Raw genomic sequence first — 12,994 nt, forward strand, 5'->3', positions numbered from 1 at the left:
CATTAAATCAGTTCCCTTTCAAAGCAAGATGAATCTTAGCTGCTAAAGTCAGACACCCTTGTTCATCAAACCCCTCAGCTGTAGGGTATTTAGTCAACTCAACAGTTTCCTGCTTTGGGTAGGATCGATTGGTCAAGGATAAAGAGAAAGCTCCAAACCTGGAGCTATATTAAAGGGAAATGAGCCAGCAGCTTTGTCCTGAAAGCAGATCAGCTGATTTACAGCGAGGCCCTTAATTTGCTAATCAAAGAGAGGGGGATCATGGAGGATATACACACAGACTATATTCCAAAGGGTACCCTATTCCCTACATAGTGCACTACTGAGCCCTATGGGCCCTGGTCAAAAGTAGTGCACTATATAGGGAATAGGGTGCCATTTGGACCACAAACACAAACACAGGGCAGAGGCAGAGACCAACAGGCAGCAGCGTTGTTAGCACTTGGCAGGGGTTCAAAGCAGAACGTAGTATCAGGGATAACATGGTACTGATACCCAAAGTCTTAGCATTACCTTGTTGATTTGTCCACAGGACGTCTGGACGTGCCAGCAGAGTTTGTTTGAAGTGGGTTTAAGATTAAATCATTCCTGAATGATACACAGTCCTAGACTACTCATAGTCTACCCTTTAATAGTCCCATATTCTTAGCTAAATCTGATCTGATTTAAAGTAACAATAAAGCTATGAATGACAGTTTTTGTGAGATAGCCACTGCCAATACATTTCTAACTGGTGCATCACATTTATTGGATACAATCTTCAGTGATTTGTGTTTTTCCTGAATGGCAACAAAAACTCCAATTATAGGGGCAGAGTTGAGGCGGAGCTACATCCTTCAGAGCCTCCAACCAGTTGCTGAGGGACGGACACGCCTCCCCTTCAAATAGGTACCTGTAAATTACTGCCTTTTGTTGGACAAACGGGCTCATCCGGATGCAGGCCTAGTGTTGGGTGGGCAGTATAAAAATAGAAAATAGGGGAGGGGGGGGGTCTGGGTGATTTGTTGCTTTAGGCTACACAATATAAAACAATATTTGAATGTAGGAGATTGTGAAACCTCAAATTCTGCCTTGTGCTTTTACCATTAGGACCATAACATTTACAGTCATTTTGGAACCTGACTATCTTCTTTGATCTAATTATTACCAAACCATTTGTAACTGACTGAAAACACAGTAAGCATTTAAAGATATCCTTGTTGAAGAAAACTAAAGGTATAAAGTGTGAAACAAGGGTCCCGACCCCTAGGTCCAACCCTTTCCCAGTGGAAATAAAAGTCTCAATGGTTTTACTGGGGTCAGAACATTTATCACCTGGAACTAAAAAAACAACAGGCAGGGAGGGAGAGACAGGGAGGAGAAGCCTGGTCTGGGAAACGAGGCAGGGAGGGAGAGACAGGGAGGAGAAGCTTGGTCTGGGAAACGAGGCAGGGAGGGAGAGACAGGGAGGAGAAGCCTGGTCTGGGAAACGAGGCAGGGAGGGAGAGACAGGGAGAAGCCTGGTCTGGGAAACGAGGCAGGGAGGGAGAGACAGGAGAAGCCTGGTCTGGGAGGCAGGGAGGGAGAGACAGGGAGGAGAGAGGGAGAAGAAGCCTGGTCTGGGAAACGAAGGGAGGAGGCAGGGAGGGAGAGACAGGGAGGAGAAGCCTGGTCTGGGAAAAAGGGAGGGAGAGACAGGGAGGCAGGGAGGGAGGAGAGACAGGGAGGAAGCCTGGTCTGGGAAACGAGGCAGGGGGAGGACAGGGAGGAGAAGCCTGGTCTGGGAAACGAGGAGAAGCCCTGGTCTGGGAAACGAGGCAGGGGGAGGGAGAGACAGGGAGGAGAAGCCTGGTCTGGGAAACGAGGCAGGGAGGGAGAGACAGGGAGAAGCCTGGTCTGGGAAACGAGGCAGGGAGGGAGGGACAGGGAGGGAGAGACAGGGAGGAGAAGCCTGGTCTGGGAAACGAGGCAGGGAGGGAGAGACAGGGAGGAGAAGCCTGGTCTGGGAAACGAGGCAGGGAGGGAGAGACAGGGAGAAGCCTGGTCTGGGAAACGAGGCAGGGGAGAGACAGGCAGGAGAAGCCTGGTCTGGGAAACGAGGCAGGGAGGGAGAGACAGGGAGGAGAAGCCTGGTCTGGGAAACGAGGCAGGGAGGGAGAGACAGGGAGGAGAAGCCTGGTCTGGGAAACGAGGCAGGGAGGCAGGGAGGAGGCCTGGTCTGGGAAACGAGGCAGGGAGGAGAAGCCTGGTCTGGGAAACGAGGCAGGGAGGGAGAGACAGGGAGGAGAAGCCTGGTCTGGGAAACGAGGCAGGAGGAGGGAGGAGAAGCCTGGTCTGGGAGAGGCAGGGAGGGAGAGACAGGGAGGAGAAGCCTGGTCTGGGAAACAGGGAGGGAGAGACAGGGAGGAGAAGCCTGGTCTGGGAAACGAGGCAGGGAGGAGGGAGGAGAAGCCTGGTCTGGGAAACGAGATCGACAGACATCCCAACAATGTTGGTCCTCTGTCTGATGAATGAAAACCTAAACATTTTTTTCTCTCAAAATTCAACTGTTAGGCAATCATGAGACAATTTGGGCAAACTAGAAGAGGAAGCCTGGTCTTCCAAAACGGGAATTCAAACAAGTTGCCAGATTAATAGGCAGGGTTGGTGTTAGGCTTTGTAATTGCATAGGAGAGACAGGGAAGCCAACAGGGTTATGGTAGTAGTTTCTTCCAAAACGTTTTATTGTTGCTGATATTCAAACAAGTTGCCACCAATGATTAATAGGAGAAGCCTGGTCTGGGAATATGGAAAAGAGTTTTCGAGGCAGGGAGGGATCTCAGCTTTCAGCAGCTCCTTGATGGAGGGGGCAGCCAGGGGGAGTGAGGTGTCTGGTCTGGGAAAATCTGAGGACAAGGGAAACATACACATGGGAGAGAAAGGGAGGATAAGCCTGAGTCATTATGAATGATGAGATATCAGAAAGACCTGTGAAATGTACTGGGGCAAAAACTATGAAAGGCTAGGGAAGGGAGAGACAGGGTGAAGAAAAAAGTGAAAGTGTTATGAAACTGTAGCCAGAGAGAAGAAGAAAAAAAAGTGTTAAAACTGTAGCCAGAGTGTTATGAAACTGTAGCCAGAGAAGAAGAAGAAAAAAGAAGAAAAAGTGTTATGAAACTGTAGCCAAACTGTAGCCAGAGAGAAGAAGAAAAAAGTGAAAGTGTTATGAAACTGTAGCCAGAGAGAAGAAGAAAAAAGTGAAAGTGTTATGAAACTGTAGCCAGAGAGAAGAAGAAAAAAGTGAGTGTTATGAAACTGTAGCCAGAGAGAAGAAGAAAAAAGTGAAAGTGTTATGAAACTGTAGCCAGACAACAACAACAACAAAAGAGGAAAGAGAAAAAGTCAAGCAAATATTCTGGCTGACAGCAGAGGCACAGTGTTGGTGAAGAAGTTTAAAGTCTGGAGTCCATTTGTTCTGCACCTGGTCCCTGACAGTCAGTGTCTATGCTCCATGGAAAGGTCAGCTTCAAAGCCCCACTGCTGTCCAGAGGAGAACGTTTAAACACGGTCGTTCCCTGTGTCTTTCAATCTGGCTGTGCCCTCACATACGCACACACACACACACACACATACTACCACTATGTCTAGCTGAACTCCAGCCAGGCAGCCACACACTGCTTCCCATAAAGCCCCAGAAAGCCATTCTCTATGCAGGTGTTTATGGTGTGAGCCCCCTAGGATGCTAACAACAGTAACAAGCTGTTCATTGCTTAATTCATCTCCAAGTGAAACCCATCAGATGACATGGGGAAGGAATTACAGTGTGGTTAACCTGAGTGGTTGACTCATTGCTGTTGTTGTAACTTCACAATGGAGATTGAAGATCTGAAATGTGAAACGTGATAAACATTTGAAATAGGCTAATCTAATAATACATTCTTCGTGCTTGCCATCCACAAAACAAACATAGACTGAATCCTATGCAATATCCAGTTGCACAGGCATTACTAATGTCCAGAGAATATATGATAGCTCAAACCCACATGGTTTGGCAGAGATCCAAGGAAACGTGCCCTGGCCTCCTCATATCCTGTGTTAAACTTAAAAGGAACTGCTGCAGACAATGGTGACCTTGATGGAGAGAAGGCCAGTCTGGGAGGTATTATTATGATTCTCATCCAGAGATTTAACGCTGAGGGAAAGCATTCATTTACTACAGGGTAGAAAGCACCAACAACAAAGAATACTGAGGGAAATGTAAGGCTGGTTGAGTGAATAGGGCTCACATGCCCTAAGTCCTTCCTTCTCTACCTACATGTACAAACGACCAGGACTAACCTGCACATTGACTCGGTACCGGTAGCCTCGTTATTGTTATTTTATTGTTACTTTTTACTTTAGTTTACTTAGTAAATCTTTTCTTAACTCTATTTCTTGAACAGTGTTGGTTAAGGGCTTGTAAGCATGTGACAAATAAAATGTGATAACTAAAGAGTTTTGAACCAGTCGGCGCATAGAAATTATATCCTGTATATGCTCACAATGATCTTATCAACAAAGCAGGGTTAGCCCTCTTAACTCCCTCGATTGGCCCCCTAATTTGAGGGCCTGTGTCATTTTTCTTCTATTACGCAACTATTCCTGGGGTCTCCATCATTAGATGTTTGTCCTGTAGAGTGTGACTGTATTTACACTACTGAACTGATCTAATATGGACATTTAAAACATGGCCCCTAGCAGAACATAACTGTAGGATGACATCACTGGGGAGAGTTAAGACTGGAGAGCCAGACAGGAAATGAGTGGTTTCATACATATTTATTTTTCCTTTTTGAATATGAACCCTATATTATCTACTTCAATTGAAGTTAATCCTGCATTGCTAATGGGGTGGTAATTCCCTAGCCAGCCTGGCATAATATTATGCAAATTACACATAGCCTGTTGACCTGTTGTATGCTACTTGATAACATTTTCAGACGGAGTAGTTGGCTTCAGAATAAACCGTTTAAAGCAGTAGGTGGCCCGTGGGCCAAATATGTCCCGTGGGTGATTTTATTTGCCTCTACCCCCCCATATAAAAAAATTGGCCCACGGCTGAATGTAATTGGGGACCCCTGGTATGAAGAAAGTCTCGAGCCACAGTGTGAATGAGTTGTTTTGGAACAATCTGAGGACCTCGTCTTGAATGCATGCATAGCCTCACTTAACTAGAGCTCCTTGTGTTTTACACAACACCTCATTCTACATTGTGGAACTAAAGCTTTCATGTCTTGTTGTGATTACTTGCTGTAATTGTGGCATGTTCACAGTTTAATGTAATCTATTTAAAGTACTAATGCATAGCATTTGCCAACTATATAATATTATCTAGTAGTTACTTCTATCTTGAGTTGTTAGGAGAGTTTATTGAGTCAAGGGAACTTGCTCAAGTGATTTCCAGTCCACCCTTATTGTTTTGGCCAAATGTAATGTGTCAGCTATTGCTGATTGCTACCTAAAGACAGATATTTGAACAATGCAGGACCATGGTCAGTTATTCCTCCAACATGAACAGCACCCTTAAAGTGACAACCAGAAGTTGAAACAGTAACAATGCTCTCCCCACCACTGTTTCGGTACAAAGCTGAGGGATGGGGATGGATATATGTAACCACTCTCAAATTCAAATTCATAGACATAGAGCTATGGATGCAAGGAGTGACCATCCATGATATCAAAAGTATAGATTTAACCATCTTTTCAAGCGATGCAGTTTTTGCTTACATTTACTTTGTTGGCAAACATTGGATTAAAACAAATATTATGTGTTCTAGTGGGGTATGACAGTTGAACTAGCTAAAGCCATATGAGGCATTTAATAATCAATGGATATAGCTAGCTATATCATTCATGTATAAGTTTAAAAATGTATGTAGCAACTGCTGATTGTCCCTTTAAAATGGCTTGGTCCTCACCTCAGTATGAATCTCTGTGTACATGTCAATCAAAGCATCTCCAAACAAGCCCCGGATGTCTGGGAGCTCTGGCGCCGGGACTTGCTCCACGATAACATTCCACACCGAAAGTGGACATTCGGATTCTTCCATGAAGACACCTAGGAGTTTAAACGGTCTAACTGAGGGAGAATTGAAATTAGTCATTGACATATGTCTGGTCTAGAAGTAATTTGCTTCATAATAATAATAATTTTGCCGGTTTTGCCTGCAGTAGCAGAAGTCTGCTCGTCGTGGGTCGTCTGTCTCATTTGGCTGCTGTAGATAGCTAAGTTAGTTATTAACGTTAGCTATCTAGTTAGTTGTTCGATAGCATATCGGTAACATTAATTTAATAATTTAATGCACATTATATTTGTGCTTAAATTTGACATTTTAAACCTTGAGAGAAATGTGAGCTCACCTGCTAGTTAGTAAATCAAAGACTAAATGTACCTTGTTGTTGCTTCCTGTATCCAGTGTAAACATTCTTGTATCCAAGGAAGACATATCGCGAGATCAGTATCCCTCCACCTCTGCTTAGAATAACTATTTCTGGTGTAAATAAAAGGTTCATCAGTTAAATTTTGTCCCCTGGAAAATCCATGGGAACATTAGTTCAGCTTCATATTATAGTACAGTTTTATTGTTGTACTATTATTAGTGCATTAACCCGGTTGAATACAAAGTCAAACCAGATGTATTTTCTATAATAACCACACATTAATATCTTATTTCATACAAAGGAACGATAACAAAAAGAGAGCAATGTTAGTTCATCTTATCTCAAAGGCAGTTTAAATATTGTGTCTAGCTAACGAATATCCGTAGCCCTAGTTATTTATATAGGGGAAAACCCCTTCTCATAATTTTGACTATAGTGAGTAGGAGGTTATAGCTCACAGGCAATTTACTGGGGGGCGGACCAGAGTCGAAGCACTAAACTGGGTAGTCACGTGTAAACTGAAACATAACCCCCGTAGAGGCGCAATAACTTTCCCTCTCTTTGCAAGTTTCAGCTTCGGATCTGTGCGAAACAGGCTGGGCAATCAAGAATATAGCCTCAATTGTAGGCTAGATGCACATCTGAAAATGTTATGAGTATTTTATATTCTTCAACAATGTGGCAGAAACTGCTAAATGACCATGAACACTAAAGCACATTTTGTATTTTTTTAAATCCTGGACACTGGAACAAACACAATCTCTTTCGTCTTGTTTTGGATATTTTTTTGGTCATAAAAATGGTTTCAAATCAGCACTATTCGATGGGGGTTATGCATTCCGCGTTGTCTCTACTGTTCTGTGTCCAGTTCGGTCTGTCTTTCTCTGTGGCTGGACATGAGAACACCTGTGATGCGAACGGCAGCGTCTACTATGTGGGAGAATGGTACTTTCTAGAATCGGACCACTGCACGCAGTGTGAATGCACCACAGAGGGGTCGTCTTGTGCACGGACGGAGTGTACCTCTTTGCCGGCCGCTTGCATTCATGTCAGCCACTATCCCACTGACTGCTGTCCAAGATGTGAGAAAATAGGCTGCGAGTACCGGGGAGTGGTGTACGAACTGGGACAAAACTTCCAGGTAGGCTACAGCAAGCATTATCCCCTACTTGGCACGATATGATCAAGTTCATCTTTACCTGGAATGAATAAACATAATATGTATGTGATGTCATTTACTTCTCAAATGTCTATTGAGTTGACGAATATTGATTTTCCTCTTACTATAATAAGCGTTGTGCTACCTCCTGAAATCTTCTCTCCAAAGTCTCTCTGTGCGCAATTACGCATCAGCAATTTTGGATATATTTTTTTCAAAAGTAACGTATTTGATTCACTGTTAACATGTCTGTTAATATATAATTGCATAAGCGTCTTATGACTCAGAATAACTGACAAGCAGCACATTTAATTTTCTTTCTTTTCGGAAACATCTCTGGGCGTCGGACTGTTTCTGGCACTGTATGCAGATCAATTTTCGAATGTGGCTAAATTGCGCCGCCCTGTGGTTTGTTGTTGAACTACTAACTGCTATGAAATCTTGTTCTTTCAAGTTTCAAATCAAATCAAATGTTATTTGTCACATGCGCCGAATACACTCGGTGAATACTTTACCGTGAAATGCTTATTTACAAGCCCTTAACCAACAATGCAGTTCAAGAAATAGAGTTAAGAAAAATATTTACTAATAAACTAAAGTAAAAAATAAATAAAAATATCACAATAAAATAATAACGAGGTTATATATAATGGGTACCGGTACCCCCTGTATGTAGCCTCGTTTGACACAGTAGCAGCTGAAGCTTTTACTGACAGGGATTGTAACTGGTGAAGATACTGCCACATGGAGGCAGTATGATACTTTTGAATGCTACACTTACAGCAAGTCTATTCAAGTGTGACAGTGCATATGTAAATTGAGAGAACAGATATAGATACAAATCCCTCTTTTGATATTGAGGTTCTTCTGGAAGCTCATTGTAAATATTTGTAAATACTTTCCTTCGTAGTCCTCAACCGTATTATAGAATGAGTTTTTCAGTTATGTTTGCTGTTTGTTTTCTTCTTCTAATTTACATCTGTGTTTCTTGTTTCTGATTATGGTGCTGTGCTTGTGATTACGCACCGCTTTGTTGTCTGTTCATGTAGTCAGCAGAGTCATTAGCCACAGTTCAACCCCCTTGAAGAATAAAACTCAGCCCTCTGATTTGTTTCATTTGATTCATTGGATAGTGGAGACCAAAGCCAACCAAGCTAAGCAGTATTTTAAGACCCCCTAAGTCAATGAATTAGAATATGAAACAACTCTGGCAACAGAAAGCCACACAGAGAGATTGACTTGTGGCTCATTATCCTCTTGATGAAGTTATTATATAGGCCTCTGACACAGTACTGGACGAGCTCGGAGACATTTAGCCCAGGGCCTGATAGGGTTTTCTTCTTCCATTTCATTTAACCCACCCTCTGTATCTGAACCTCAGATATGCTGATAAACATCCAATACCATGACAGGGGAAAACATCTGGCAACAGTTTAAATGAACTGTATACCATTAAGCATATACTACACATATATAAGCACATCTTAAACATGGCATTATGGTTATATGTCAGACTTCTCCTTTTCAGATATATCTTGAAATGGGCTAAAGGCTAGCATCTGCACTAATGCTTATAGCTCAGGAAAATCAACATGCTGTCACAGTTACATTTGTCACAGTTAAACTGAAAGCACCTGCATAAGTCAATCTTATCGTTGTAGAATCAATCGATTGCCCTGTCTCTTTGAATGAGCACTTTTTTTCTGTCCAACTGCTCATGTCTAACAGTGATATCTGCCAGTGGCAGTCTAAAGAACACTAGGAGGCCAATGTACTGTATGTGGTTGCATCCCAAATGTCACAACATTCCCCTTTGGGCTCTGGTCAAAAGTAGTGCACTATAAAGGGAATAGGGTGCCATTTGGGATGAAGCCTCTGTCTCTGACAGCCAGTGTTTTGTTCTGTGTGATTGGCAGCCCAACGAGTGCGAGCAGTGTACCTGTGACAGTGATGGCATCGCCCGCTGCCTGGTGGCAGACTGCGCTCCCCCGCCCTGCATCAACCCTATCTACACCAAAGGGAAGTGCTGCCCAGAGTGTCCAGAGGGTAAGTAAACTGACCTGTATACATCTCATGGATGTTTATGACATAGAACCCCCCCGCCATACTCAGCAGAACCACCTTGTTAAAAAATCCTGGGGAAAACCCTGAGAAGTATTTCGTTCCATTCTATTCGAGCCAAAGGGAGATGAGAGAGGGCTAGAGACAGGGAAGATGATGTTCTGACTCCTCACATTCTCTATTCGCTTCATAATTTACCCCTTAGAGTGATGCATGCCGTTAGTTTTGTCACATTACTGTTGTCAGCACCACAAGCAACAATACATGAAGGTGATCATTTATCCAAACAAATGAAAGTAGAGGTAGTGGGGGGCAGAATTAGCAATATATGCATGAAGTAATCCGCTTCACGCACCATTATCAATGACTGATTCTCTCTCTCCCGTTCTGCTGAGACACTCATTGGTTTTTAAAGGGAAGTTTATCGAGTTGGAAAAAAGCCAAATGAAGATGCATTCATTGTTTGAGTTTGGGTGGTCTATGACCGCATAATTAGGAGTATAGTGTTTTTTCAAACACAGTACTTCGGAGGTAATCAATATTTATTGTCTGAAATTCAACTGATCATAAAAATACCCTCTCCTCTTTATGGTAGAGGTGACCGTTTATCCTCATAGAAAGAGAAACGCATTGGAAAATATCACAACCATATAGCAAGTTAACAGAAATGATTGTGTGTGATTCCCCAGGGCCCAACTGCTATGTGGATTCAACCCGGAGCCAGGTGATTCCAGGACATGAACCACTGTGGGTGGACTCCTGCACCAAGTGCCGCTGTCACGACTCAGGTGACGCTGGCTACTGGGAGGGCAACCGCTTGGCCACCTGTTCCCGCGTACGCAACTGCACCCCTGGAGAGACTAGCCAGAAAAACTGATTAAGTAGGACCAGTCATTTGCCCCGGTATTAGGGTGAAGTTGCCGCTAGACACTGATCTTGGGTCAGTTTTGAATTTACCCCCACTAATGGTTAATGTTAAGATTGGAGGAGGGGAAGCTGATCCTAGAACTGTACCTAGAGGAAACTTTTCCCCAGAGCGATTTGCCCCTGAATGCTTGGTGGTTATCAGCAGGACGGTTAGAGTGTTGGGCTAGTAACTGAAAGATCGCTGGTTCGAAATACCCAAAAGAACCGGTCGATGTACCCTTGAGCAAGGCACTTATCCCTCATTTTCTCCATAGGCACCATACTACTATGGCTGACCCTGTAAAACAACACATTTCACTGCACTTATCCGGTGTATGTGGCAATAAAATATATTTTTACATTTGTACTGACATGTACTGTAGCATGTATCACAAACACTTCTACAGCAGAAAAATCCAACTGTAACTACTATGTGAATGTATTGTTCGCTCCTATTCCAAAGAGACTGGAGTTGTTTTGCTGGCATTATATTGCAATATTCATGTTCATGTATTATCAATCAATGAACATGTCAAGAGGCAGTTCACTCTCAAATCGAAGTTTGCCTGAGGTTTTCAGACTTAAAAAGTGGTCTAATGTCAAGATGAGTACACGTCCCACACCATCTGCTGTCAAGATCCAACAATCAGCCTCAAACTCAAATATTTTCTATTCATTTAAGATGGAAGCCTTTATCTGTTAGGGACCATCTCATGAATCTCTTCTTGATATTAGACCACTTTTGAGATCTGAAAACACATCCGCATAACTTTGATTTTGGCGTGAACTATCTTTTTAACATTCCTCGCCCAAAACATTTCCTAATATAGCTGAAGGAGGGGGGCAGTTTGACCCAACTGAGCCTGAAGACCTCTGCTTTCGTGTGTTTACTCTAAACAAGGATTACGCAGGTGAAGTAGCCACATATTTCTACACGAGTACAAATGTTTCAATGTGGTGTAGATGATAGGGACTATCCTACATTTTGGGATGTTATACTTCTCTAGTAGTGTTATTGGAAGATTTTGACCAACTTCGATGGATATTAATTGAGGTATACCGTCTCCATCTTATTTGAGTTGGTCATGAATGGAACATTAAATATATACGAAAATAATTGAGAGGCTCTGAAAGCTAAAGGCTAGTTAGTGTAAGCAACATTACATTTTTTTGAATGAATGCTATAGGTTTGTAAACTATAACAACTCACTATCAGAATGTCCGAGATTCTGTTCACTTTCTTCCTTTACGGCCGTTCTTAAGGGACCATTGCATGAAAACCATTAAAAGGCAAGAAACCGTTCATCTTGTGTATGTTGTTGTGTAGCATATTGGTCTATGCTGGCATGGATAGGATGCCAACATCCAAGCTTTGTCATTTCAGGCAAGACTCTCATTCCACTTCTCTAGTCGACTCTCCTAATACCGTGTCTCTTGATTATGTTATTGAAGATGTTGTATGTTGTTTATCTTTTATCCATACCTTTAGAAACTCCCTCCATCTTTCATTAAAAGAAAAATATGTAAACTAACAGTAAGTGAAAACAAAGTGTCCTTGTATGTCCATTAACTATACTGTTCACTACAGTGTGCTGCCATTGTTGTGTAGAAGGATGTTTATTTATTACACACTGGATGTCTTGTCACTAAGGGGATGCCAGCGGTTCATTGTTCAATTTCCCCAAATCCCTCTCGTCGACAGTTTGGGGACAGCGCTCGCCCCTCAACAATAACTGTTAGGTTTTCTGTTGAAATGAGGGTTGGGGTAGATTTATCTCTGAGACAGTATGAACATAATTTAACACTGCCTAGAAATGATCCTTTCTTTGTTAATGCATCCACTGATGCATTTATTTGTCACATACACATGGTTAGCAGATGTTAATGCGAGTGTAGCAAAATGCTTGTGCTTCTAGTTCCGACCATGCGGTAATATCTAACAAGTAATCTAACAATTTCACAACAACTACCTTATATACGTGTAACGGAATAAATAAGAATATGTACATATAAATATATGGAGGAGCGATGGCCGAACGGCATAGGCAAGATGCAGTAGATTGTATAGAGTACCGTATATACATATGAGATGAGTAATGTAGGGTATGTAAACATTATATAAAGTGGCATTGTTTAAAGTGACTAATGATACATTTATTACATATATTTTTTTATTAACAAAGTGGCTAGAGATTTGAGACAGTATGTTGGCAGCAGCCACTCAATGTTAGTGATGGCTGTTTAACAGTCTGATGGCCTTGAGATAGAAGCTGTTTTTCAATCTCTCGGTCCCTGCTTTGATGCACCTGTACTGACCTCGCCTTCTGGATGATAGCGGGGTGAACAGGCAGTGGCTCGGGTGGTTGTTGTCCTTGATGATCTTTTTGGCCTTCCTGTGACATCGGGTGGTGTATTTGTCCTGGAGGGCAGGTAGTTTGCCCCCGGTGATGCGTTGTGCAGACCTCACTACCCTCTGGAGAGCCTTACGGT

The 12,994-nt window shown here is 42.7% G+C and overlaps 2 protein-coding genes across 2 annotated transcripts in view; one reads left to right on the top strand and one right to left on the bottom strand.

Annotated features, from left to right (window-relative positions):
* LOC135563113 (uncharacterized) overlaps positions 1-6,047 on the bottom strand; it is a 22,218-nt gene extending 16,171 nt beyond the window's left edge. The window contains exon 1 of the mRNA XM_065006083.1: positions 5,916-6,047. Coding sequence (XP_064862155.1) covers positions 5,916-6,047 — 132 coding nt within the window. The remainder of the gene's footprint in view (positions 1-5,915) is intronic.
* An 856-nt stretch (positions 6,048-6,903) lies between these two features.
* On the top strand, positions 6,904-12,038 carry LOC115103086 (von Willebrand factor C domain-containing protein 2-like). Its single transcript, XM_029623709.2, has 3 exons — positions 6,904-7,519; positions 9,454-9,583; positions 10,288-12,038. Exons 1-3 carry the CDS (start codon positions 7,178-7,180, stop codon positions 10,473-10,475), a joined length of 660 nt encoding a protein of 219 aa, XP_029479569.1. The 5' UTR covers positions 6,904-7,177; the 3' UTR covers positions 10,476-12,038.
* The last annotated feature ends 956 nt before the right edge of the window (positions 12,039-12,994 follow it).

This window comes from Oncorhynchus nerka, linkage group LG20 (assembly GCF_034236695.1).
Source record: "Oncorhynchus nerka isolate Pitt River linkage group LG20, Oner_Uvic_2.0, whole genome shotgun sequence".
Taxonomy (NCBI): Eukaryota; Metazoa; Chordata; class Actinopteri; order Salmoniformes; family Salmonidae; genus Oncorhynchus; species Oncorhynchus nerka.